Source organism: Nothoprocta perdicaria, unplaced genomic scaffold (genome assembly GCF_003342845.1).
Source record: "Nothoprocta perdicaria isolate Ctin4 unplaced genomic scaffold, notPer1 scaffold_6, whole genome shotgun sequence".
Classification (NCBI taxonomy): Eukaryota; Metazoa; Chordata; class Aves; order Tinamiformes; family Tinamidae; genus Nothoprocta; species Nothoprocta perdicaria.
The window spans coordinates 889,847-917,840 of NW_020455865.1; the positions used below are offsets into that span (position 1 = coordinate 889,847).

Here is a 27,994-nt window from a genome sequence, read left to right on the forward strand (position 1 = left end):
CAGTCCCAGGGCCGCGGTTGGGCTCGGCCAGAGCTGCCGCCTCGGGACGCTCGGGCGCTGCAGCCTCCTCTACTTGAGCCGCTTCTTATATGCAGAAGAGCATGTTTGTTTTCAGCTTTTTGACATGTTTGTGCATTTTCCTCCTGAATTCTGTGGCTYGGTTTCACCTTCTTTTTGTGAACGTAAAGAACTGGGGAAAATGGTTTGGGAGGCAAAAGACATTTTATTTTCAGAAAATGAAAAGTGTCCTTAAGTGTCTGTCTCTCTCTCCTCCCTCTCCTTCACTCTCCACCCTTCCTTCCCAGGCAGGAGGTTATTAACTTCCTTGTCAGGAGCAAACCACTGTAATAAATTTTGCAGTTCATTTAAAAACGCAGACATGGTCTTTTTTTTGAGTGCATCTCTAACCTTCCCCTGCCCCTCTCCTCCTGCAGCTCCTCAGCCCGACTGCCCCAGTGGGCTGGCTGCGTTTGGCTGCTCTGGTGCGCACCAGGGCACCTCTGCATTGCTCAGCACCGGGACACAGGCACCAGAATGAGGGGGATTGGGGCTGGAATTTGATGCTGGAATCACGGTACYGGAGACTCGGGATCTGGTTCAAAGTGCTGCTCTGAATTGCCATAGCGACTCCAAGTGTGTTTTCCAAGTGAGCTCGGGAATGATGGCACGTAGGGAACGAGCATCTCTGGCGCAGGATTGTTCTTGTAGCTCTACGTTGTTGCTATGGGCAGGAGCCCCTGCCACGTACCAAGTGGCGGGGAGAAAAATCACAGCAAATCACAAAGCTTTGCAATGGGCCGCCTGCACTAACTGCCTGCGGACGCTCGGCCTGTGATGCAGCTGCCCTGGCCTCCTGGAGCAGACACAGGGGCTGTGCTACTGCCCTGCSTCTTTGCACCAGCGCAGAGCTGCTCGGAGGGCGGCCGCTTCTAACGGCAGTGAAGTGCCYGTGAACCAGCACACACGGTGCTGCAGCGCAGGGAACACAGCACAGGGACGGCCCAGGGGACGAGGCACCCCGAGCCCACGGGGTGCAGCTAAACTACTCAGCATTGCTAAATGCAGCACTGTGGGCATGACTGTTCACATGGACAAAACACAAGAGTGGAAGATTGCCTTTAAAAATCAGCATTTACTGTCATGATAGTTACAAAGAACCCAACACACTTCATATGCTCTAAACACTAGGAAAGTAACATCAGAAACAGTCTGATACAAAGAAGAGAGTGAGCGAAAACAACCCAGCTGCAGAGGAGAGCTAGACCAACTGGCTAGGAAGCCCAGGCAGGAGCAGGGACAGGGTTTCATCAGAAACTCAGCAAAAGATGCGATTAAAATCAGCTGGTTCAGAGAAAAGACGCAGAGGCAGCTCGCGCCTTGCTGGGCACGTCTCCCRTGCACCGTGTCCCGTGGCGGGGCGGCTCGCAGGCAGTGCCCGGCCCTGCTGCGACGGGCAAAGCTGCGCTTGTGCCCGTATCACCAAGGCCTCCCAGCAGAACACGTTCCGCTGGCCTCAAGAAGGCAGAAATGCAGCCCGGTGCTGCCGGGGGGCTCCTTGGGGCCGGCTGGATGTCCCGGCAAAGCGGGATATAGCCCCTGTGGCGGGCATGCTGAGTGCTGCAAGGCGCCTGTCCCGGGGAGGCCCAGCGCGCTCTTTATCCTCCTTAGGCCAGCCCAGCACCCCCATGCTACCCCGCCTTGCCTTGCGTTAGTCCKTGCACGCTGGGAGGAGGCCGCGCGGGTTAGCTCTGCCTCGGATGTGCTCCACGGGGAAGCCAACTGCTCCGAGCTGCCGCCCTCCAGGCCATGCGTCGTGGGTAAGACACGAGGAACCGCTGCTCAGAAACCTGCAACGAATAAAGGAGACCTCAGCTGTGCACTGCTGGGCAGGGAGGGCAGGGCCCGGYGGGCAGAGCGCGGCGGCAGCTCCACGCGCGCCCGGGCAGCCGTGCAGGAAGGGCACCCGGTTTAGGGCAGGAACGTGGAAACGGGCGCTGCGGCGGAACAGGGCACCGCGGGGCCGGGCTGCGCGTCCCGCTGCAGGCAGGACCGTYCCCGGGCCCTAAGGGGACGGTCTGGGCCATGCCCGTGGCTCCTGGCGCTCAGCGGGGCACAGGGCTGCATATCCATGACCACGTCAGCTGTTGGCTGGCTTTGCGTCCCAAAGATCAGGAATTTTCTTGCCATTTTAAAATAAATCTCACTTAACATGGTTTGGGGAGAGTTTCATAATTACTTAATATTGATCACAGCAAGAGGAGGCTGTGGAGACCAGGAGCTACATGTTGCTATGTGTGGCTTAGCAACATATAAACGTATTCAGACAGAATAATGAAATTATCGTGAGGAAACAATGAAGCCATCACTTGAGGAGATGGGGATGTGGAGGCCTCTTGGAGCTCTTGTTTTCCAAGACAAGGAAGACGGTAGTTATTGTTTGCACAAATATGTGCACCCCCCCGGCCAGCCCCTTCTCGCATAAAGGGTGCAATGAATCCGGGCGCATCCTGCGCAGCGCGCAGCTTTGTACAGCTGGGCCGCAGCTCGTTGCGGCAGAAACGCGCGAGAGCTGAGGCCTTGCTGGGGAGAAGCTGCTCCCGGGCTGGGAGCCCACGCAGGGGCACGAGGACATGCGCAGGGCTCCTCGTTCCTCCGCTCCCCAAACCGCTCCCTAGATCCCTGGGTGTTACCTGCCTCCGTTCCTGCATGCGTTAGAGCGGTGCCAAGGCCCGTTCCCGGCTGGCACGGGGGACGCCGGGGAGATGCAGCCTGCGAGCAGCACCGCAGCGCGCAGGCAGACGGGGTGCTGYTGTAGGAGTGTTCCCGGCAAATTCCTTGTTTGCAAAGTTTCCCTTCAACTCTCACGCCTCAGCTTCCCTGGCTACAAATCCAGGGTCCAGCTTTTCTCCCTCCCCCAGGGTCTCCCCCTCTCTGGGCCCTGCGGCAGGAGGTTTTCCTCCTGTCTCACTGCACAGCCTCCTCTGAGACTAACCCTGGTATCATGATAACTTTCCTTACAGCTGGCTGCGATGCTTCAAGTGGAACTATTTAGGACAAAATAGGCCGCTTTTCATTAAACTATTTTGGGAAAAAGAAATAGAAAGGGGGAAGTGGTTTTGCTGCTGAAATGATCTGTCTCCCATTCATCAATTTCCAAAGAAGTTTCCAAAAATGATCCAAGGAGAAAAAAAAGAAAAAAAAAGATGATCAAGAATAACTGAACAAAAGTATTCCTCGTTTGGAAAAGGAAAGAGAATAAGTAAAATATATAGCTGCAGGCATAAACATACACCCAAAGGACTCCAGGCCTTTTGGAATTAGCGCCAGAAGAGTCAGAGTTCAGACTCCTCCTGTTYTCTGCTCTCCCCAAGCCTCATTTTGCTGCACACCACGCGGCGCGGCCGCGGGCCGGGCAGCTCCGGGCGCTGCTGGGGAAGGGAGCTGCTCTCCCGCTGCATCGCCCCGCAGCAGCCTTCCTCGGGAAGCGCCGGCCGCCACCACGGGGCTGCTGCTCTCTGCAGGGGATGCCCGGCGTGCCCGGCTCCACGGGCGCTCCTCATGCACACACACAGGCTTAGGAGCTGCTTTTTGCTATCCCCTACAGCTACAAAACATCTGGGTTTACTGGAGAGTGTGCCTGTGCAGGGCTGAGCTGCCCTGGAGCCTCCCAGGCCATCGCTGCAGCGGGGCAGTGCTGCCGCTTTCATTTTCTGCGGTGGCTGGAAGCACTTGACCTCGAGCCCGGGGCCGTGGAGCGGCACYGTGCAGCAGTCCAGCAGGCGTGCGCTGCGCTCTGGCTTGGAAGCACACAAGTGTGTCGAGGAGAGCTCTTCTGGTTCAAGGAGATCTTCTCATTCCCCCTCAGGCTGAAGGAGCTGAGCCCCGCGGCTCAGGCACCCCGGGCACGAGGAGCTGCTCTTGTTGCGAGAGGAGAGGGTGGCCGCACACGAGGCGGCTCYGCGCTGCGCCGGGGCTCCCCGCCTTTTGTGTGGCTGCCCGCGAGCGCTTAACCCGCGCGGAGCAGGGCACGGAGACAGCTGCAGGTCAAGACGCCTGCGCCTGGCTCACACTCCCCTCTGCAATCCTAGGCTGCTCTCCTAAATCGGCTGGGAAATTCAGGGAGATGCTCTGCTGGGAGGCTCCCTTCTCCTCTGCATTGCTGTTTTGTAAAAACATACTCAGGACTTGCATGAGAAAAGAGCTAAATAACTAAATAACTAAATAACTCCCCAGGGCCTTCTGTAAATATATATATTAAAAAATATTTCTAAAATCAGAGGGAGTTGGGGAAATTCAATCACTTGCCCTCCACCCTCCAATCAGCACTCCACAGTGCAGGCACACGTTACCTGAGGACTTGAACGCTGTTAGCTCTACAGCCTGAAAGAGAGAACATCTGTGAGCAGAAACAGGGCTGGCTGCGCCGCTGCCGGAACCCCCGGCTCCTCCCGGCGCCGAGCAGCCTCCGTTCGCCCTCCCCGCTGCTGCAGAGGCAGGGAACCGAAGTCTGCRGCCACGGCCCAGAGAGATGTGATACTCTGGAGAATTTCCCTGGGAAAAGCTGTGCCCAAGGAGCAYGCAGGGAGCGTCCTGCACTCTCTGCACTCAGCGCACGCTCTCCTGGGACTCTCCCTCCAGCCCTGGGATGACCCAGCAGGCTGAAAATCATGCTGGAGACCACAGGAAAATTCAGGAAAACAGTAGAGCTAAACTTCCTCCCCCGTGCTGTGCTGAAAAGACTGCACAGAACCCTTCACTGTGTGCTCAAGCAATGGTTAACACTGCGAGSTGTGGAATTCCTGCTCCCAGTCCTAGAGCAGCGAATACCACAAAAAAAATTAAAAAGCTGAAACRCAAAGAACATCATGCCTGTGTTTGCATCTTCACTCTCTCAGTGTTTTGTCATTTTAAATGTTTTCAAACGTTTTTAAGTAGCATCTTCTCTTCCTCCAAACTATTGTGCAGCTGCCAGTGACATTCTTAATTCACAGCTCTTCCAGTGAYCTACGCGACTCACTCAGGGAGCAGGAAAAACAGCACTGACTTCTTATACAACTGAATAGCAGAGAAAGCAGCGTCTCTGCAGCCGAGGGTAGTGCCACCCTGTGCATAGGCAGAACGCCTGGCCCAGAGCACAGAGCTGGCGCCCAGGGCTGCGCTGCCGGAGCCACCGTCTCCAGGGGAAAAGGCACCTTGCTCTTCTTCTCCCCTACGCAGGCACTGGGATCAGCCCTGCCTTTTGAAGGCTGCTGAATACACATTAGCYAGAAAGGAAACAAATCCATTCTAAATGAAACGTTTAAGTAGCAAAGATACCAACAAGTCCTAGGTGACCCTCACACGGAGGAAAGTGGTTTCTATCTTTGCCTGCTAGGAAATGCCATGGCCTTGGCATTTAGGAAATCTGCTGCCTCCTATGTTAATGCTGCCTGCATTAGAAAACACAGGCCTCTGCACTAAGCTCTTTAGCCCATGTCTCGTATTTTGTGCCAGGTAGCTTAGCCCTGGTCCCAGTTTACACAGCAAGCACCTGGCTGGCTGAGAAAAGCATCACCTCTGATTCCTGGTAGGTGTTTAGCACAAGGGGAGGAACAGCATTAACCACGACATAAATAACGAGAAATGAAAATATGGATTTTGCTGAGTGGCTTCCGAATGATATGCCAGCTACAGAAGTATTATCTATTGGATAAATAAGAGCTGTCTACGTGACACAGGTTTTCAAAGGATAAATATTAGAGAGGGAGAGAGAGATACTTTTGTATGAGGCTCTCACTGAAGAAGTGTTAGATTTTATTCTGAGAAAATTACAGCACTTGTATGTCAAGTGCACAAGGACTGATGATCATTTCAATAGTGGGAGATGGAAGTGGTATCAGAGTAGTCAAATTTAAATTGTCCCTCTCTTTAGTCTATGCCTTGCTGAGCTTTACATCTGATTCACTTCTGCAGGGGGAGTGAAACGGCCGGCAGAACAATACAGGGTCTGCCCTCCCTGCACGGAGCTAAGTTGGCTACACGAACAGACAACAAGCCCCTGCTGCCCTTTTTTAATTTGCTGTCCCTGGGGGTAGTTTCTAGCCTTGACCTCTACCACCCTCTGTTTGATGCTTTACTTACTCAAATTCACTATCTCTTTCTGTTCATTTATATCCCCCGCTATAAATCGCCCTCCGAGCACTCCCCTCCCGCAGCGGAGCCGCCAGCCCCGGGGGCGGCTGCTGGTGCCGCTGCCGCAGGGCTGGTTCCCGCAGTGCCGAAGCCGAGCTCTCCCCTTGGAACGGGGCCAACGTGGGGGCTTCCTCCGGCTCTGGCCCCTGACCTGCACTCCTAGGCTCTGCTGCCTGCCCCCGGCCCTGCCAGCCCCGATGTCAGGCAACAGCCTCCTGCCCCAAGCCCCTGCCAGAGCCAAGCAGGATTCACCGGCAAGGAGCTGCTCCTTGATGACTGCCTTGCTCTCCGTTATGCTCCTACAGAAGACAATAAATACTCATTTCCTATTGCTTTTTCTATTACCAAGAGCAGTAATTATGGGCATCAAAACCATGAATCTCAAATATTTTAAACACACTGCTAATGACAAGCATACATTTTAATAAATCAGTATGTAAAGAATTTGTATTTAAACTTTCCTTTTCTTTTCAGTACTGAGAGGCTGCATATCAGGAGTGCTCCTCAGGAAGAGCACATGTATGCTGTGCTAACAGACTCAGTTCATTGCAAACACTGAGCAACTTTTGCAACATCCTGGGACAGAGGCATTTATTGTTATCCTCAGTCTGCAAACAGGATGGATGAGTCAGCTTCTGTGATTTGCCTAACATAAAACACTGAGTTTGTGCCAGAGCTGGTAACACTGCCAGGTGTCCAGAGTCCTAGCCATTTGCTGGAACCATCAGACACATTTCTACATCAATATTGTACTGTGTATATGGGTGATGGTGGAAAAAAATAGCACAAAACACTACATACCGGTCTCTCTGGGGACATAATTGATGAAATCCCCATGGGAATTTTGGCTCCAAAGTTTCCTAGGGCAGAAGCAGCACAATGAGTGTGGAAGCTAGAAATATTTACATTTTCCAAGAACTYTGTGCTTTGTGTCCTCTGAGTATCTCCCACTTAATCAAAGGGACCWACCAAGTTACCTGCACAATTCCAAGCAAGCAAATCATTGCGCCCATAAATTGTTTGGAGCGTGTAATACCTTTATTCCCCTGAAGCTTAATAACTTATTTCCTGCTGCCACTATTGCTTCTGCTTATCCAGAAAATTCATTTTAAAATATAAGTGCTGRTTGCTCACCCAAGAGAATACAGTCTTGCGTAATGTGGTTAGGAGAACCCCTTGCCCATGCTCAGCCTGACTGCAGGAACAAGCTGGATCCCTCTGGAATCTTTGAGAACATGTTGCCTGCCCTCCCTGGGATTCTGGCACCAATCCCAAAGTGTTCCCATAGCCATCAAATTGTTGTATCCTTTGCAGTGTGCACACGGGTTTGACACAGAGCCAAATGAATGTACGCTAAAATTCAAGCCTCCTCACACAGCCTGGGCCAGCAGGCAACTCTACCTTTGTTGGTGATATTCTTCACTGGAGGCTCTTTCTGAACACGACTTGACAGGACACTCTCGGCTGCAGAAGGACTCGGTTTTCCAGTCTCCCAGGAGGTTGTATTTCTTGGACTTGATAAGTAGTTGATGGGATGAGAGCAGTTCTGTAATGACACATAAGAGATACAGGACACAGGAAACTGCAACACATGCCTTCCTAGAAAAGTGTGAGCCCAGCTCCTAATTTAAGGATTGAGCACATCTGTACTGCTGCTATTGAGTCTGACTCCCACCCTACCCGGGGAGGGAAAGCTGCTGCCTAATCAGGGCAGATTAAGGGCATTTTTCTGCAGGACTGCAAAGAAGGTACACAGTCTCTGCCACTCTCCCTGCACAGGATGACTGGGGATTAAAAATAAGCTATATTTCCAATTCCATCTCCTCAAAAGAGTCCAGGCACTCATCTAGGGCCTCTTGCCAGTAGAACAAAGGTGAGCAGCACGGCTTCCTTGAACTTACTGTGAACGACAGCGCTTTCTTCTTGTCTTTCATTCTCTGGATGGCATTCCTCACCTGCAGCAGAGCAAGGACATTAGAGGAGGCCACAGCAGCAATAACAGCAGGAAATCCTCCAGCAAGTCATGGGGCATAAGTAAAAGCTGTCCCAGCAGCACAATCTGGGCTATGCTGCCYGCTCTATCAGCAAAACCCCAGTCATCCCCTTAATTACTAGTAAACTGTTGCTCTGAAGATTGACCAAACCCCAACCAGGGGTATCTCTTACCTCGCTGTTATAGATTGCATAGACCAGGAATATGTACAGGCCCTGGAAAGGAGAGAGCACAGAAGAGTTAGAGGCACGGGCTGCAGAACAAAACGCGACAAGGCTTGCTCCCTGCCAGCGCTGCGCCCGGCCGCGCYGCGCGCTCCCTGCGGAGATGCCCGCACGCCGTGTGCCAGCCGGAGCTGGGAGCTGTGGCACACACCAGTGCCAGGGCTCGGTGCCGGGCACAGCACACAGCTTGGGGCATGGTCTGAGCGAGCACCACCTGGAGGCCACAGCCAGGGGCTAATTACAGCTCCAGACCCACCATTCTGGCCTTAAGGCAGCTCTATCTGGTCCTCCAGATTTATGTTGTATCTGTGGGGTGTTTGTTATCGCTGCTAGATAAATCAGCTGCAGCAAGAAGAGTAATCCATCTTGTCTTCAATGAGCCTTGCTCTTCATCTGCGCACTCTTGGCAGGCGTAATGGTAGCAATAGCCTGGCGCCGTGCCATGACCTGTCCTTCAGACAGCACTGCTGGTCACTCCTACAGACCAGATTTCTGGTGGGGCTGCCAAGGCAGGTCTTCCTTGAAATAATCATTCTGTATAAAAGCGGGGATGGGGGAGGGAGCGGTGAGGTCAGCAGGGAGGAGGGCAAGGAAGAGGAGGCCCAGCTGCAGAGGCGGGCGGAAGCGGAGCTGTGCGCTGGAGGCGCCGGATCCCGCCCAGCAAAGCGGAGCCCCATCCCGGGCAGGGCTCTGCCCTGTGCCTCCTGCTCGCAGGGGTACCCGGAACAGGTGCCAGGCTGGGCCGTGGCCCGCGGGGATGGCCGGGATGCTCCCATGGCATGGGAGGTGCTGTGCTCCGCACGGCGCTCCCAGCAGGATGCGCCTCCTGCTCCCCGGAGGAGAAATGGTGCATCCCCAGGGATCGCCGCCTCAGGAAGGTCCCACTCCATCCAAGAGGGGACTTTTGGGGATGCTGAGGCCTSATCCAGCCCCGCTACCCCTGGCAGCCACAGAAGAGCCCTGCAAGGGCTCAGGGACATCGTCTAAACAGAGAAGCAAGGCAACAAGCTCACGTCGTCAGCAAGTAGCCATAATTAGAGCATAATTCCTAAGCACCGTCCTGTGCTCCATTCCACACTATGCAATCCTCCAGGCCTGACCCAGAGGCAGTTGTACAAGTGGGAGATATTTAAAATACCTCAGGGTCTTGGAAAGACATGTATAAAAACATCCAGCTGGAGGCCCTACCACAAAGAGGAAAATGAAACAAAATCTCCCAGTGTGAAAATCAGCAGAGAAACACAACTGCAGGAGAGGCCAGCAGCAGGGACGACTCTCCCCAAGAACAGGAGCCCTTCCAGGCTCAGCAGCCTGGCTAGGTGGCCAAAGTGGCAAGGAAGGCAGAGGAGGGGGCCACGAGCCCTTGTGCAAAACCAGCCCACAGGCTGCTGCACGTGGCAGTGACACCAAAAACCTCTGCCACCTCTTCACCAGCACAGTTGGTTCATCCTTGGCGGGGAACACGCGTGATCCTTCGTGATTTTTAAGACCCGTTTTGGGCAGACTCTAGCRCTGCAGCAGATGACACTCGCACGCTGGGAGCACCGCGAGCCGCAGACTCCTCCTGCCTCTGATGTGGCTTTGTGGCCACCGTGGGCACCACCTGGGCTCCATCGGCACCCAGCTGCACCATGCAGGCAAGAGCTGAATCAAAGGCAATTAGTCATTATAAGTACATAAAAATAACTTTKTGTGTGTGTGTGACAGCAGCTGCTGCACTGGGATTTCAAACAAAGCCCAATCCCCACAAGGCCTCTCTGGGCAAGACCAACGGGTGGTTTCTACYGCAGGGATAGAGGTGCTATCAGCAGTCAGGCAGACCAGGAGCTCTCAGGTGAGCCCCAGTCCCCTCCAGTTACACATCACGTGCTGGGGTAATAGCAGAATTGCTGGGTAGGACCTACAAGTTTACACGTTTCTAGTATTTTCAGCCTGGCAGGGTAAGCCCTGCGTGCTCATTACGGTGGGCTTAGTCTTGACCTTGCCTTGGCTGGAGCACTGCTCACACTGGCTAACACAGTAACCAGCAAAGACAACGGGGTATCCCGAGAGCACATCAGCAGGACCAGAGAGGAGTGAGCGGCTTTGTAAATCCCTGCCCTGAGCCAACCCTGGGAACATCCTTCCACCGCTCCAAGATCAAACACAACCAGCAGGTTTTGCACACACTTTTTCTTAACAACAGGCACCTTCACCCAGSACTCAACACTTGGCAACATGCTGGTGCTTCTACCTCTGAAATCATGAGCTAGAGAAGGTGTTGCTGACTGCTAATTAACCTCCAGGTCAGCAGCGGGAGCCACCTCCAGCTCAGCAGCACATGACGTTGCTTTTCAGTCACTCAGCTGAATTCTTGTGCTGCCAGGCGAGGAGGAGCAGTTGTCATGCTTGGTGTCGACGCACAGAGTAACCTTGAAGACAGGCTTCAGTTTCCGCAGATAAACAGAAAGCGGTCAAACAAACAAACAACTACAGCAGCAAAACTTTCCTCCATAAGAGCACCACARAAAGAAGCACCTTGGCCTTTAAGGAAATTCCAAGGTGAGCTACTGAAGTTTGCCCTTCATAGGCCAGCCAGCAAAGGAGTTGAAGTGTGATGTTTTTATCACTGCTTTCTTCTAACTCTACAGCTTCCCTCAAGCATTATAATTTCTCTCCTAATCTTGGCATTAACCKGAACTTGGTAATCAAGGAGCAGAAGGCAAACAAGCCCCGCATATTCACTCTCTTGTCCACTGCTTGTTCACACAACAGCCAGTACTTCTCTGCTGAGCTTTAGCTGAACAATTACCACAAATATTAGCAGTTACCAAACCAAGGAACTAACCATGGGACTTCTCTTGCCAGTGCAGGATTATAAAAAGAAGAGCAGCTCTGAGCTCTGCAGAGAGCTAACCAAGCCCAYGACCCCTCTGATCTGCTTCTGTCTCCTGCTGCCAATGGAGTTTACCCAAACCAAGGAGTGGTTTTGCTGCTGAAGTAATGATGCAGGTGCTGTTCTTAGCCTTGTTCACCTTAGCACCTCATCCCTTCAGAGCAGGGTCTGGACTCCTCTCCTATGCAGAGCCTAAGCATGGCACAAGGAGGCAAGAAGAACCAATGCTACATTTAGTTATAGTCAGGACAGACCTCCTGCCACGCTTCTCATATCCGCAGTAGCAGGGGCATGGAGAGGCAGCCCTTGTCTGGCCTTGGAACTTCTCCATCGGAGAGCGGACGGATGTGCGTGAGCAGCACCCTGCAATTGGGCCGGCGCCAGGCGCGGGCACAACACGCCTGTGGCAACCACCCAGCCGGTGCGCGTGGCCAGCGTGCAGCTGGAAAAGCTGGGCCAGGGCTGCCCAAAACCTGCCAAGCCCGAGCGAGGTTCTGMGGGCTTCCCTGCTCCGTAACCAAAAGTTATGGTCAGGAGCATCTCCTGTTGCATCCAGAGAGAAAAGGGGGATAGGGGTGGAGAACTCTGAGTCCCAAATGTTTGGAGAGCTTGGATCCAGCTTGGATCCCCAGAACAAGATTTGTCCTCAACCTCTGTCTAAAGAACTCTGTAAAATACATCCTCGAATAGCCAGTGCAAAGGATCAGCACTGACTGCACAGGTAAAGCCAGATGTTATCTGCACTGGCATGGTCTTAACACCGCGCTGSGATGGAGGCCCTGGTGTGTTCTGTTCTGGCYCCCTGCTGCCAGCACCTCGCTGCAGAGAATTCCCCTCTGCCTTGGGACAATTCCCTCCCCTGCAGACGCCAGGAGCACTGGTGTTTGGTGCTTCTCTAGCTCCATCTACAGCCACTTTCTCTCAAGGTTTTGGGAAGGTTTTGCTAACCAGGCTGATGCTTTGAATCATAGGTGACAAGGACATGTATTGCAACTTCACGGGTCATGACATGACTCAGCCAAGTCCTTGCTCTTACCCTAAAGAGTCCTATTCTGATATCAATGCAGGCACACACGGACCCTCTCTACTCTGTAGAAATCACACGGACCTCACCAATAAAAATGGCAACTGGAACATTAGCATCAGAGCTGCGTTAAAATGGACAATTACCAGTAGTTAATATTCTATTAGATGGCCAAATTAAAGCCTTGGGGAAGCTCCCCAGAACCATGTTAGTTTAGATGTGTCATTTCAAAGCCACATTAATGTCATAAAATCTTACAAAATACAAGATTTGAACTAGAAAATTGTGACATCAGCAAGACACTCCAGAGATAGGTGCTGAAATGKCCTAAGATAAACATGGTGCCCTGAGCAGTATATCATACCTTGGGATTATGAACTTAATTCCTCACAAAGACAGCACAACAGCTTGGGAAAGCTGGGCTGGGCTCCACGGCTGACTGATATTCCTGAGTATTAGGATAGGCAGGTTACACTGAAGCAAGCCACAAGAAATTGCAGGTAGCTGCTTGGCCATGATGCGATGTAGAGGACTCACCTGGAGGGAGTTCAGCACAATAAAGACATAGGCCCAGACGATGCTGAGGTGGACGAGGACTCCACACACCCAYGTCAGCCCCAGCACGGGCAGCAGCACCAACATGGGCTTGGCTGTGGCCCTGTCAAGAAAAGTGGCTCCGTTACCTGCATGCATTTCCAAGCCCGCAGAGTCTGCGCCAGTGCAGTACTGAGCGCCCCGCGGGCATCTGCCTCCCTGCCACCAGCTCTCCATGGGATCTCTGTGCTGCCCCAGGCCCTTGAGCTGGGATTGCCAGGCATCCTTCCTGGCTCTGCCAACACTGCCCAGGGTCTCGCTGCGAGCTGCTGGGGAACAGAGCAGGTCAGGGGATGTGCTGTGAAAAAGGCACCAAAGGCTTCACAGCCCTCTGGCCTGTATACTGCAGGTCAGAAGAAAACCTTCCTTGTCTCCATGCTAGAGACAGCTCTGCTCCTACACGTGTCTATCAGATGATTTGGCAGGCAAGAGGTACCCAAAGACAGTAGCTATGGAATGAATTTCTTTGTGAACAAAATCCTAGCTAAGCTAGAGAAAAAAAATAAAACAAACAGTATTTCCCAGCCCCCAGTGTGCAAGCCCAGCTCTTTATTTATCATTCAGTTAGCAAGAAGGGAGCTCTTTGACGTCATCAGCCATGAGAAAATAGCTAGTCTTCCCCAAATTGCCGCTATGAGGAGGGCTTCTGTATTTGTTTTATTAGCATGTGGATGTCACCCTGCCCTCCAGCACTGCCCTATCTTCATACTTCTGCAAATTAGGGAAAATATATTTATGAAACAGGGGAACAATGCGTGTCTAGCAGGGGTGCCCGGCGCCAGCTAACAACAATAAAAATTCACAGAGGATGATAAAATAATGATTCAAACAGCAGTTTTTTTAAAGGTCTCTCTATACTGACTGATTACACAAGTTCACATTGCCTTTCCTTCCCCATGTATATAACCCCTACCAGGGCTACTTTCAATCCATCAGGTCCCAGACATATATAAAATGGTTTTTATTATGGCAAATAGCTAAAAAGTCTTGTGCTCTGTATAACTGGCATCCTTCTGAGGGGCATACACAAGGACCAAGGGATGTGTGTGAAACGCATTCAGTCACAGCCCTTTCAAACTTCAAACTGGAAAGTTCTGCAGACAAGTGTAAGTGACCTACTTCCATGGCCCAACTCTGAATAAAAATCCACAGGAATTGGGTACYTGATATCCCTAATTCCTTGAAACAGGCTTAGCCGATCCCTGAGTTGCCTAGGCTTATGTTTGAYAGGATGTCTGTGTCTCAGACTGCTCACCATATCTGCACTCCAATCTGCTTYTCCAGGCTGCTACTGGGTGTCAGCATCTTCGATCTCCTGCGAGCACTGGACACAGTCACCATCACCACTCGGAAGAGCACAAAGGTATTTACCTGCCAGAAAAGAGCCGTTGGATCCCATAAACTTTTGTAAATCAACTCTGGTGAGTCTTCTCTGCTGYGCACTCAATAAGCTACCAATTTGTAATACAGAAAATGGGCAGAATTTGAGGAGATATTGTTTTCTCAGGATTGATATGTAAATAAAATACATACTCTGCAGAGTTACCCACACAAGTATCAAGTCTGTACAATTTATTCCAAAATCTCATCTACAGAACACCATCTTTAAGTAAACAAAGTCTGCTCTTTTTCCCTTAAATGTTTCACCTTTTTCAGCTACTTTGTTGATTCTRCTTAAAGGATATTGATGTTTCTATATTTAAATCAGATCTGTGACTGAGTCAATGTCACAGTCAACATGCACATTCATTTCCATTCCTAATTTAAAASCCATTACTGGTCAGAAAAATTTCTCAGAGCATTTTTCTACCAAAAGAAGGGCTGCTTTGGTTAAACAGATTTCTTGCATTGTGAAAGTACATATAACAAGAACTCTGTAAAAACAGCAGGGAAAGCAAACCATGAGAGCAAGCACCTCAGCTCCAAGGTGCCACCACTGCTGATCCTGTGACACTTCCCAAAACCAGACCCAGAGAAGTCCCGCACTTACTGCCAGGATGACGAGGACAGGCCCAACGAAGGCCCAGATGACATCAGCCTGAACGTTCAGCCAGCAGTGGTTGTCTGCCACATACTTGTTAAAGGAAGTTGCAAGGGTCACACCCACGATAACAATCGGGAGGCCTGCAGAAAACAAACACACCCAGAGCACCACCAGCTCCGCATTAAACCCCAGGAACAACAGGAGGGACCAGTGCAGGTCAGCTGGGCTCTAGGCAAGGGTTTCAAACCACCACAAGCACAGATGCAACAGTGTGAGCCATCATAGCTCCTTAAACCCCATGAGCAACATCTCATCTCATTTTACTGCAGGTGACATCCATCCCATCCCAATGCCAAGACCAGATTTACATGCTGTCAGCATCCTCCTCTTAAGTATACAGCACTTCAAATCCTGACCAAAATAACTTACTCCTCAGACTGCTTTTTTAAAGAAAACTTACACAGAACAATGGAAAATATTTATACTAGTGTCCAACTAGGTACATGTTTCACATGGAGCACTGACCTACGGATGTTCCTCCTTGATATAAAACTCAGCTTACACAAATGAGTTCCATGTCCCTGAAGGACTCATCCTGAATAAAGGGTATTATACAGGAAGATATTTATATTTAACCATGCCAGAAGTAGTAATGCTCTCCAAGAATAAGAGCTTGCCATAACCTTCTTCTCCTCATTCTTTGTGTTGAACAAAAATTGATTTTAGAAAAGTAACAAAATGTTTTTTTGAACTTGTATATGAAGACTGGCAATTTGACACAGAAGGGTAATAAAGCCTCTAAAGAACAGAGTCACCCAACTCAGACTGAATCAAAACAAGCATTTGCTTGACTCAACATCGGTACTGAGGAAATTTCTCCTAAGGAAACTTCTACTGGAGAAAAAAATGACTTCTTTTTTGAGTGCCCCATGCAGAAGAATCTGTAGGTACCCCAGCCTGTCACATAGTAGAACTTCATTCTCTTGTCTTCACTCATATTGACTGCCACCACTTTGCTCCAAAGGAGAAGCCCCTCTACCAGCATCCATGAAAAGGCTGCCATGAAGAAGAGATGGAGGAAGGCAGTGACAATGAAGCACACCACCTGGAAAGAAGGGAAAACACATGCTATTCCAGRAAGAAGAGTCCTCTGGGAACTTCTGGTCATATGTGATCAGGAAGGGGAGAGCAACCTGCAGACTATGGTGCAGAAAGTGCACAAATGTATTTAAATACTCAACAGTACTAAAGTTTCAGCAGAATTGGTCGTGCTGGGTAAAAGAGGATACTCTTTAGTGAGCTCACCTGGTTGGTCTTGGCCAATTCACTGAACATGAGCAGAGCTTCTGCTGCAGCTAATGCAAAGATCAGGTTCTTGTGCACAGTTGCTCGTTCGCTCTTGGGAACACTGAGGAAGGAGACAGGAAGGCCTCAGCTGCAGCCAAATGAAAGGGTGCTCATGTTCTTACTAGTCCTTGCTGTGCTGTTCAGATCTGCTTTGATGAACTCCCATCTTTCCACTACTCATTGCCAAGCTGACAGTCCAAAGAGGCAAGGGACTGTCCTGGGGTACAAGCACCTGCATAACCTTAGGTTTGAAACAGCTGACGTTTACAAATTGTACCTAATTTGCATGCTCAGCTTGAAGAAAAAATGACAAACAAAAAGAAACAGAAAAGGTTACAAAGCATACGGACTTTCCTTACCCAACCGCCAAGAATAAAATGAAGGTAACAATCAAGGCACAGAAAGAAATTCCACATCCAATAAAAGTCAATGTCTGTAACATGAGCTCTTCTTTGACTGTCCTCTGTCCAAAAATGAGACAACAAAAGACATAAAAGCCACACAAAATTAGCCGCACTGCTCAGTTTTTGCATCTGCCCCACAAAACTGCAGAAAAAGGCTGCTCACTTACCTGTACTTCATACACCTGCAGAAGCACTGCAAAGCTWGTGGTGTGGTTGCAAAAACAGGCTGTGGAATCTGGGAGAGATGTCACCACTGAGCAGCCAGCTGTGGACCACATCCCACCAGCATCTGGGCTAACATGCAGCAAGAAAAGAAAACATGGAAATTACCAYTTGTTTTAACAGAGAGCCAAAGCATTAAGGAACTTCCATTTTTCCATCAGAAGCAGATTTGAAGTGAGGATGAAGAGGATATCATAGCATTTTTATATGAACTTGGTCCTGCATCTCAGCAGATTCGCCTTATCATGCACGCACAAGAAAATAGGTCTACTGTCAATGTTAAAATGTTAGTATCAATTAAGCAAAACAAGGAAATCATSATTTAGCTATCACTGCTTTAAGTGGAACTCAGCAACTGGCTGGCTCTGGGTAGAGTTTCTTTTACAGCATGTTCACCGAGAACGTCGCTGAGGGGGATGGGGACAGACGAGGACAATCTGCACCGGCGCCTGCCCTGTACCCTGTGTGTTCACACTGCAGKTCAGGCTCTCACATGCATTCCCCAGACAAGCAGCTGCTCGTGGCTGCCCAGCAGCGAGCAAAGCTCCAAATGCAAACTCCCTATCAGAGACCTTTGCCACAACACCAGGCCTGCTCTGTCCTCCCTTGGCAGCTCTGCCTCTCAGCCAGCCTAGGACCTAGGGAAGACCAAACCTGAGTCAAGCTTAATGGAACTTGTGCAGCAACCAGCTGCCTTGAAAAACATCCTCCTCTCACCTTTCCCAAACTGATCCATGTCTGTTGAAAGACTATGAGCTTAGTGCACTCAATGACTTAATTACAAATTCATAAAATATCACCAATTCATAACATTCCCCTGAGTGACATTCTGCAAAAACACATCTCAGTGTCAAGCAGTGATTATGAGGTACTGGAGTCCTGCATGTCTTTACGCTATAACTCTTGGTCCTTCTTTGTTGCAGACAACAATCGTAATCCAAGGTATTCCATTTAATTTTTACATACTTCATTAAGGTCACACACTTGTGAATGACTTCTACAAAGGAAATCTTCCCAGGAGAGCTCTACTTCAGCAGAGGATGTCAGAATGCAAAGCATGACAGAATCACAGATCACTACTCTTACTGTTTTCTTTATATTGTCATTTTTGTTTTTGAAGAAGAAATTACAGCTCACAAATCTGGGGACTTAAACTGAGACCAGGCACCTGAGGCTGAAGTTCCAGAAGGCACAGAYGGGCCCCACCAGCTTATCAGGCAGGTCCTGCAGGCAGAGATGGAAAAGAGGAGATGACACAGTTGCACACATAGTTTATACAGACAGACTTTAAGCAGCCCGCTCGCTGGCTGCAGTGTCACGGTGTGGCCCACCAGTGCTGGGCAAATACCCGCCAGGCCTGGGACACCTGTAAYTCCAAGAGATCTGGGGGACTCGAGCAGAGGTTCGGCGCAGCCTCCTGGGACAGGCTGTGTGACACCTGCGTGCTCCTGGTCAGAGGGCACCCCAGAAGCGCAGACAACTCCCTTGCTGGAGTACCTTGGTGTGGTGCTGCAGGCGGTAGCGCACAGACGTGCCCATCTCCTGGTAGTCGCTGAGCAGGGCGGATGAGATGACAGCAGTTCCCACCATGGTGCTCAGGTACCTGTAAGGACAGGTATGCTGCTCACTGACAGAAGGACAAGACGAGTTTGAAGAGGGTAATATTGACAATAAAATAGGGGAAAGGCCTCAAAGCTGAACAAAACAGGACTTTGCCCATAGCAGCTGATGCCAAGCTCTCCGAGCCAAGCGGACGCTTCACCATAGGGCTTACCCTCATACAGTTACACCACAGTGTAACTAATTTCATGACAGACTCGTAGGGTTTTCTCATCTCCTCCCTGTTCTGTTAAAGATCACTGTATAGCTCACTGACAGACAGATAGCATGAGATATGTGCCTAGAGAACAGGACCTCACTTTATGCAGACCAGTGAAGAGGTCCAGAGGCACCTCCTGGGTGCTTCAGTACCTCCAGCAAAGGGTCTGGGCACAGGGCAAAAAATACTTCAGATTACCTAGCAGGTAGAAAACACAAACGCTTCCCTCCACAACTACACTAGGTGATTGTGCAGATGAGGCCCTAGGGCATCCGAAGTGGTGGGTAACTGAGCAGCACATTGGCTGAGCCAAAGGTCTGCGCGGAGGATGGTTTTGCATCCCACATGCACGGGCTGCCATCCCCACCTAGTGTTCGGAGGGCTCCCTGGAGGAAAGCAGGGCTCTGCACTGGCTGCTCCTTTTCAGCAGCTGCATTTCCACTTTTTTGGCACCCCAGCTCTAACTGCCTCTACTTGTACCCTAGTTAGAAGAGCATGCAGCACCCCTCTCAGCCTTTAAATCACCCCCACGAGAGCAGATTAGCCTCAGGGTTATCAAAGCCATGTGAGAAGAGATACACTACACAGGCAGCTGCACAGCTCAGGCCAACATGACTCCTGAGTCCCTTGCAGTTACCCTGTCACCAAATGCATCCTGGAGAAAGTGGGGGGACAAGGGCAAATGGGACAGGCTGGGGAAGGACAGAGCGACTTTGAAATGAATTCTCTTGTGCTACTGACACAGTGGCTAGCCCTGGCTTAGAGAAGGGGATTCTTGAGTGTTCTGACAAATCCACTCACTTCTGTCCTCCATCCGAGGCAGCCACCTCCTGGACGTCGGCATTGCTGCCAGTGGCAGCCAGGCAGCGCTGGAGGGAGCCATAGCCAAACCACATGTTTTTCACAATGACTCTGCTGAGACCTGGACAGAGAGAGCATGGTGGGAGGGCTGCCAGTGCGCAGGGTAGGACACRCATACCTGGGCAGCTCATTCCTCTGCTGTGCTCCCAGAATCCAGGACAAGAGGGAGAGGGAGCAGATGAGATGGCCTGGCAAACAGGGAGCTTGTCCCTGCTCACAAGGGCCAGGCAGCTTCACAGCATCCTCACATGCAGTGGACAGTCCCCAGCAGAGTCTGGTACAGTGCTAGGAATGAAGCCCAGCTCCCTTGTCCAGGGACCTGGTTGAGGGCAAGGGCAGGTACGTTTCCCTTTACCAAAAGGCACCATCTCCCCACACTCCTACACATTGCTTGCAGGCGTAGTCTTTCTGCTGTTACAAAGATGATGCAGAAAAGGCACCCTGTTCAAAATGCCATATGGAAACACCCCAGGGACATCATCACCCTACCTTTAGCTTTCAGTCTTTGCATTTCTTCTGTGGGAACCTCAATAAGGTCGTGTCCAGCTCTCCCGGGGCTCTGGATCAGGTACACCTCACTGCTTGGCTCCTGCTTGCTCAGCTCCAGCCTTCTCACCTCCATCCCTGTGGAGGATGCAAGCACAGTTCAGCCTTTCCCCAGAGATAGTYACAGCAAAATACTACAAGGACCTTCAGTCCAGTGGGTGCCCCCAGTCGAGGCTCAGTGCAGMAGCAGACCTCTCTGAGTTCAAACCATGTGTGTTTGGGTTCAGCTTGTCTCTTGGGACTAGAGACCACCCTTTTTACCCACTTGTTTTATAATAGAGCAGCCTGACTCCTGTTCTTACAGATAAAAGACTGCAGAAGGGGATTGAGTAATGTAATAGATCTTTCCAATACAGAGGAAAAGGACGCCAGGCAGGCATGTAAGAGATGTATGAGCTGGGACCTGTCCAGTCCTGGGTCACTGTCAGCATTGGCTACAGCCCACCATGCAGAGCACCCAGACACCCTCGGGATCACAGGAGAAAACCTGAGGTGAAAATTGGGGTTGCAGAGGTGCCCCCAATACTCAATATTTATGCACGAAGGAAATAGGGAAACAAGGAAAGGCCAAAGGTTGAGCCAGAGAGGAGCCAGAGAAGGAGATGAGCTGAAGTTGATTAGACAGCAGCTCGGGTGACTACACGGGGTCTCTGGGAGATGTCCTGATTCAGCTCTGCTGCTCACCAGTGCTCAGCCTGGAAAACCACCAGCCTGGAAGTGCAGCCCAGCACTCCACGATCCATAACACGGTCACAGCAGCTTCGCTGTGCAGGAGGAACAGTCCCAGCTCCCAGGCAGCCCCTTGCTGACTCCTGATGGCTGGTGGCCTCATGCTGGACTAACGTTCCCGCAGCCTCTGCTTCCCTGCCAGGCCGTGTGTCTGGAAGCTGCGTCCGGTGGGAGATGCAGGCTGCACAGCCCAGCACGGTGAGCGCCCACAAGCCCAGGGTGCCAGGCTCTCCCACCCTGCTTGTTCACACTCACCCATGTTGCCATGCTGGACCGTGATCTTCGTCCTCCCTGCAGTCAGCAGCAGGGCTAAGTTTGATACCACCCTGTCGGAGATCTCCACAACAGCCATAGGCCCTCTGATAATCTGGAAATGTGCAACAAACAATGAAAATCAGCACCTTCACTGCCAGCCCACACTTCTCACAACACACAGTAGGTTTCTTAAAGACTTGGTCCTTGGCAGAAAGAGAAGAGGTRGGGCTTTTATTTTTGGTTTTTGCTCCACTTCATAAAGAAAAAAGAGTATTTCCAGATCCTGCAGCACTAGAAAAGACATTGAAAAATGAGAGAAATGTGCTGGGCTTCAAAAAAAAMCAAACACTGAAAAAAGCATGCAAACAAACAAATAAATAAATCATGATTATCTAGATCTGACTCTTCATTTTTGCCAAATTGCAGAGAAAACATCATTTCTTCCTGGAAGAGCTTTCACCCTGATACAGACTCCACTGTTCAGAGTGTAATAGGTGACTATCCTGATTACTCAATGTCCTAAACATGCCATCATCAAAACGTGCCTCAAACCATCCTTCTTCACCAGCAGGTATATCTCTTCCACCAGCTAAACTAAACCAGAACGTGTATTATGCCACAATGAAGAAGCTATGAGTAATCATGGCAACAGAGACCTACTCTAAGCCGTGAGGTAAGCTCTGAACTATTCAGCATCCTTTCTTCTCTGGAGGTCCCTGGCCTGGCCAGCACTCCAGGAACGGAGCCAAGCGCTGTCACACGTTCCCCAAAGACAGGTGCAGGTCACACAACAGACATAAAAGATCTGTGTGAGAAGGGAAGATTAAGCCAGTGGGGAAAATCCTAACAGGAGGTGAAATGAAATACCTCACACAGAGCTTGACACTGTTTTGAACAGTTTGGGAGCTGATGATAGACAACTCCTTGGCAGTCCACCCACTGCAAATGCAGCAACTTCATAACTGCAGGGCACTGCCCTGCCAAGAATGGTAGGATGTGAGAGCAGGAAATGGGCAAAGTGTGTGTAATCCTGTAAATCCAGGCTGACAAAGTGGGGAAACTTAAGGAAAACTGAGGCAACCACAGGAGGGGTTTGCAAGGAACTGTCTGTGTGTGTTTGCAGAAGAACCTCCAACAAATGAGGCAACACCACGGTTGCTGCCTCTTCCCTGAACGGGCAAAGCAGAGCTGTGCCCATGCTTGTTGCATTTCACAGGCTCCAGAAAACAGCCACAAAGACTGTGTTGGACCGAGGACAGGTCCTGCAGCTGTGGTCACACAGCAGGCCAAGGAGCTGCATGCACAACAGGATGGGGCACACAGCTTTCCAGACTGCTGGCATCATGCATTACCTGGCTCACCGATAACCACGTTTCAAAGTTGTGCTCTTCCAGGATTAACCCAGTTACTTCCACGTAATACTGGCTCAACTGCTCCAACATCTCTGGCTCTTCTCCATCCTGGACTTCCACATCAGAAACTTGCTTTAGTAACTGAAGCACTCCAAGAAGGTCAGACGACTCCATGGGTGTCTCTCCTTCCCTCAAGACAGATGCCAGGACATCAAGAGAGCCAATAGCAATGGAGAGGTTCATGTCCTGGACATCACCTGTGAATATGTTCTCACGAATCTGTTGAGAGAAAAGTAGTTGATTGCAGAGCCCTGATTCTGCCAGTTGAATTTTAGTTGATTGCAGAGCCCTGATTCTGCCTGATTGTCAGTTACGCAGCACACTAGAGACTGCAGGTAACACACTGCATGCTGCCTTCTATTCTTCTGCCTGTGTTTTAGAGAAAGAAGGTCTATCTCAACATTTTTAATTCTCTTGTCCAGCCCCTCAGCCCTTGGCACCAAGATCCAGCCTGACATCACACTGTGCTTCCTTCATCACACCACCGMGGATGTGCTTGAGCAACCCCAGGCCTCGACAAGAGGCTGTGCCAAAGCCAGTCACACACAGATATCAGAAGCCAGACCCACAGGAGAGGCTGCATCGCTGGTTCTGACAGCAGAGGCCCATGCTGTAACTTCTGGCCAGGTGACCTTGCTGAGCAGGAGCTGGGTGCCTGCAAGCGCAGCCCAACCCGCACGCAGAGCACAGCCAGCCCGGCTGCGCCTRCAGGACTCACCACGCTCCTAGCTGCAAGCGCGTTCACACGGGCAGCAAGCGAATGGCTGGACTCCAGCTGCACCTTCTTCAGCTGCAGATACGCGCCTGCGAGCAAAACCAAAGTGTTAGCAGTGCCGCGGTGTCTAGCAGCCTGGTTAACATAAACTGCATTTAAAGACTGGGGAATGCTCCTCACACACTGAGTAAGTTAGGAGGGCAGTCAGGACAAGATTTCATAGGCAGTTTATTTCCAGTGCAAGAGCTATCTGGAGAAACAGCCTAACCTTTCATTTCTGTCTCCTTTCCATGTCCTCTGCCCAGTAAGTCTGAAAATGTTTGGATTTGGTGACACCCTGCAGCACTGCACCCAAGGGCCTTGTGACATGTGCAAGTACTACATATCCAAGAGAAACAAAACAACCCAACGGAGAGCATATAAGTGAAGTCAAGTCACTGCTACAGCACCATTTACATGYAAGCCCCCCAGAGCAGACAGCAGACCTCCCTGGTGTTGGCCCTCATCCTAGCTAGGACCGCCAGGAGTGAGTGCCATGGAAGTAATGAAYAAATAAATAACAGATGCTGTACCCTTTCTGTAGCAACAGATAAAAGGCAAGGACTGCAAACAAGACACGTAACTGAATCCACTGCTGCCAACTTCAAAAACTCGGCATTCCTCAACAGGCCCTGTGGAAACACACACAAAGAGAAGGCCCACAATTCCCCCGGGACTTGCCATCCCCAAGCAGGTATCCTGTTTCCTGCAAGTGATTCACAAACTCTGTTGAAAACAAAAGCTGCAAATTGCTCCTGAGGCAGCCCCATGGCCCAGTCAGAGCGGAGCACGGAGAGGTCAGAAACTGCTTCCGACAGTTCTGGTAAATACTCTCCAGAAAGAGCTCCGTGGAGGTGACAAGGCCAGGTCTCAGGTTCATGTTTTGATCCATAACTATCAAGGTGATCTAACTAGACAGCATCCTTTCTCTTGGTAGAATGCCAAAGCACTAGGTGAGCAGTATCAAAAATCAGCATCACTGGTAAGTAAAACCCTTCTCCAGGTAGAAGGGTGTAATTGGCCATGAGTATCTTTTGCAGGGTTATTTTGCACCAGGAAAATGCACCAGGCACTAGACAAAGGTCAGGGCAGGGGTCTCCATGGTCCAGTGTTTTAGTCCTATGAATTTCAGCATGATTGGGAAATTGCCCAGCTTTCTATCTGCTTGTGATTTCCTTCCCAAAAGTGATGAGTTGTTCCCTAAACCGCAGGAACTCCCACCCCTAAGGACTTTTTCCCAGATCATCCCTATGCAGAGGGATACACTGCCTTCCACTAATCTTCCAGCGAGGAAGGCAGCTGGAGAAGCACAGACAGGACTCACCTGGGCAAAGAAACTGTACAGTCACCTGTTGAACGGTGCTTTCAACCTCCAAAGCATTTGAACTCCATCCAAATACAAGTTCTTGTTCTACCACATGGCACGAGCGAACTTCCTCAATCTGCTCCACACTGAGGACTTTCTGCCAGATGTGCAGGTCAGTGATGTTCCCACTGAAGGACTCCTTCTCCCTGAAGGTGCCCCCCAGGGAATCTTGATCCTGCCCTATTATGAAAGTCCCCTGGCCATAGATGGCCTGGGGGGCAGACAGCCCCGCAGCACACAAACCACTGGCAGATGCCCTCCTTTTTCCATCGGCATAAATGGCCCAGGTCCCATTTTSCTGTTGCCAGGTCACACAGAAATGATGCCAGTGCCCGTCAGCACGGAACGCGGGTAGATACGGGGAATGGTGCCCGTGGACAATGAGAGCAAATCGAACGTAGCCTTCCTCATCGACAAAGCCACGGAGCTGGAGCTCATTAATAAAAGCCGGCACAGCATATGAGAATACGGTGGCAATCTCCTGGGTCGTGGTGTCCCACTGGAGGTGGGCACAGGCCGTGACAGCAGGCAGTGCTGGGAAGGCAGAAAGCACCTTCACGTATTTAGTGTCTGTTTTTTCTCCAAACACCAGGACTGGCACAATGTGGTTCTCTAGAAGGAGGACAAGAAAATTTCAGCGAGCATGGAGGAAGATGCACAGCCCAAAGCCTGCTCACCTTCCACTGGGATGTAATTCTTTTTTTTTCATTTGCCCCTTCCCTGGCTAAGAACCCATGGCCCCATCAGGCAAGGACACCCCTCATGCATGCAGCAGCTCTTCAGGTTCCCCCAGGACTGCAGGGGATGCGAAAGGTGGGCAAGTTGGCACTACATCTTTCCAGCAAGTGTAACTTCCAGAAAGTTACGTTTCTAGGAAATAGGATGACAAACAAGGAATCTGGAAGGAACAGCACATTCCCAAGAGTCCTGTCCTACGGGTACCAACTGCAGGGTCAAATAAGACTTCCGAGGCATCTGCCATGCAGCACCTTGCTGCTGGAGAAGGCCCATTCTCCTGGTCTTGCCTCTGATATCACTGCTCTGCAGAACTTGCAGGTCACAAATGGCAAGGGCTGAGCAAAGCCAGATGTGCTTTACAGGGAGATGGAGCAGGAGGGCAGAGCAGAGGAGATCCCTTTACAACCTCCTTTCATGCATTAAAAGAAGTCTTGACAGTGACCAGGCAGCTGGTGTGCTGGGATCACCACCCATCATGCTGCCAATCCCACATTGTGACTAGGAGGTCCCGGGTGATACTGTAGTGGCAATAAAAGAGCWGGCACATTTCTAGCCAGGATAGTTTTCTGGGACAACAAAGACCCAGCCGTGTACATGCAACAGTCCARTCCCACTCATACTCACGTCTCCGTTTCGGCTTGGGCAGGGCGCCGTTCACGTCACGTAACCAGACAGAGCCCTTGACGTGCTGGGACTGCAGCAGTTTGCTGATGGAAGCCCGCTCACCGTCTCCGGGTTCAGAAAGCAGCCGGGCAAAACGCTGCTCGCAGTGTCTGTCTGCGTGCCACCAGTCCAAGGGGGTGGCCACATATTCGTACATGTGTCTCAAGGTCTCAACAGTGAGAGGAGCAAAATCTGAGGGCAGACACACAAAAGGTAGCACAGGCGCTGCAGGAAGCAACACTCAACCTGCATGTTGCTGTGTTTCTCTCTCTCCGTTTTTTTTCCCCTCTCCTCCCACATTTCCCAGCTCCTGGGAAATCAGTTTTTCTCCACTTGCAGGTGCAATCTGCAAGCACAGAATTTTCTCTCTCTCTTTTTTTTCCCAGTTACAGTGGTGCAGCTAGCAACTGCATGGTACGTACCTGATTTTCAGGCACTAATCTCACAGTTAGCAAAGCAAATACTTAGCTATAGAAGCATAATTTCAGACACAGAAATAGAGGATCAGAAAAAAAAAATCTCTATTTTTATTTCTGCATGTTTCTGAAGTGACATGCCCTTTTAAGCATTGTTTTTCTGTGCTTATAAAAAGCATACAGAAGTGCTGATAAAGACACTAACCAGTAAAAGTCTGATTCTCAGCAATGGCCGCAAAGGCTAAGAGACTCCTGGACAGGCTCCCAACCTGTAAGAAAGGATATTGTAATAAGGTCAGAATAAAAGGTTTATATTATCTGAACTATTCCAATTATTAAAATCTCTATAAAACTCACCAGAAAGCTGAAAAACCAAGAGTCAGGCCTCAAGTCTCTCCTAAACATGCTGACCAAGTGGAAAGCTTTCACTCCTTGCTAGAACAAAGGAAAAGTTACTGGAAATGTGCTGCAGAGAGGGAAGTGCTCTGCAGAAAGCTAGTTCTCAGAAGAAGGCTTCTTTGCTCATTAAGTATCAAAAACGACAAAACTACTCTCAAATACCCACATTACGTAGCAAACTACCAAAATAATTCTTCCTCTTCTAACATTCTTTTTAAGAGACTAAGGGTTCTATTTTAACATTTGTTTCTAGCATACAGGGTAATTTATCATATATACAGTATTAATGCACAAACAGGCCAAGTTAGTGGAGCCTCTCTATYTGTATCAACTAGTTAAACCCAGTGGAATTAAAGTCATTATAAGTTACATTATAAAGCATCACCAAATTACAGAAAGTTTCCTAGTTTCTTCTAAAGTCCACAGGATTTTAGCACCAGTACAGATCCYGCAAATGGGTAAATGTGGCCTCCAGCCATGATCAGAGCCTTATAATTCAAGCCATTAGTTTTCGAGCTGGCAAACATCACGGCCCTGCTCGTCAGCACCCCAACACCAGCTCTACAGCAGCAACAGCACCCAGCTGAGGCAATCCTGCCCGTAGGGCACTCTAAGATTTATTCAGGTAACTGCACTGGTATTATAAAAATCACAGATTGGACACGTAAAAATACAAACATGGAAAGTGCCTCTGCAGCTTCCAATACAAACAACTCCTAGTGCTGTCTTTCAGCACCGACCCTGCTAGGCTTGAGTAATCCCTCTGGCACCAATGGGACTCTCCTGTGCACGCAGTAAATGCCCATTACTTAAGTACTGTGCTGCTAAGGGTCTAAGGAAGCCAAAGCTGAAGCCTTGACTCAAAATATTTTCACAAACGACCTTTCAGAGCTCGGTGGACAGCTGTCAAACAGGCAGCAATCTCYGAGCTGCTCAGGAAGACGTTTGCCTGACTCGGTGTTTGTCTGACGCGCGAGCAAAGGCAGGTGAGAGCAGGGAAGTTACCTGGGGAGGCTGGAGCGGCTGCGCAGCCCGCGCCCGCCACACGCCCCTCTGCCCGTGCTAGCAGTGCCAGCTCAGCACCTCTGCACGGCCGTCCCCGACGGTGCCTTCCCCCGAGGAAACCTGGAACATCATCCTGGCAGGAGAGAAGGGAGTGAGGGAGACGCTAGAGATCTTGCTAGCAGCAAGAGTGCGG

The 27,994-nt window shown here is 50.4% G+C and overlaps 1 protein-coding gene across 1 annotated transcript; it reads right to left on the reverse strand.

Moving 5' to 3' along the window:
• Nucleotides 1–1,787: 1,787 nt before the first annotated feature.
• Nucleotides 1,788–27,831, reverse strand: ADGRD2 (adhesion G protein-coupled receptor D2). Its single transcript, XM_026049416.1, has 26 exons — nucleotides 27,802–27,831; nucleotides 26,755–26,832; nucleotides 26,603–26,666; nucleotides 25,943–26,173; nucleotides 24,539–25,192; nucleotides 23,748–23,846; nucleotides 23,179–23,264; nucleotides 22,401–22,679; nucleotides 21,049–21,160; nucleotides 20,008–20,142; nucleotides 19,459–19,579; nucleotides 18,336–18,441; nucleotides 18,007–18,062; nucleotides 16,784–16,910; nucleotides 16,572–16,675; nucleotides 16,171–16,273; nucleotides 15,817–15,970; nucleotides 14,872–15,005; nucleotides 14,137–14,252; nucleotides 12,825–12,945; nucleotides 8,338–8,379; nucleotides 8,073–8,126; nucleotides 7,573–7,717; nucleotides 6,973–7,031; nucleotides 4,350–4,380; nucleotides 1,788–1,847 (listed from the first exon to the last, which is right to left on the reverse strand). The coding sequence occupies exons 2-26, from the start codon at nucleotides 26,800–26,802 to the stop codon at nucleotides 1,840–1,842; spliced, it is 3,189 nt and encodes a 1,062-aa protein (XP_025905201.1). The 5' UTR covers nucleotides 26,803–26,832; nucleotides 27,802–27,831; the 3' UTR covers nucleotides 1,788–1,839.
• Between the last annotated feature and the right edge of the window lie 163 nt (nucleotides 27,832–27,994).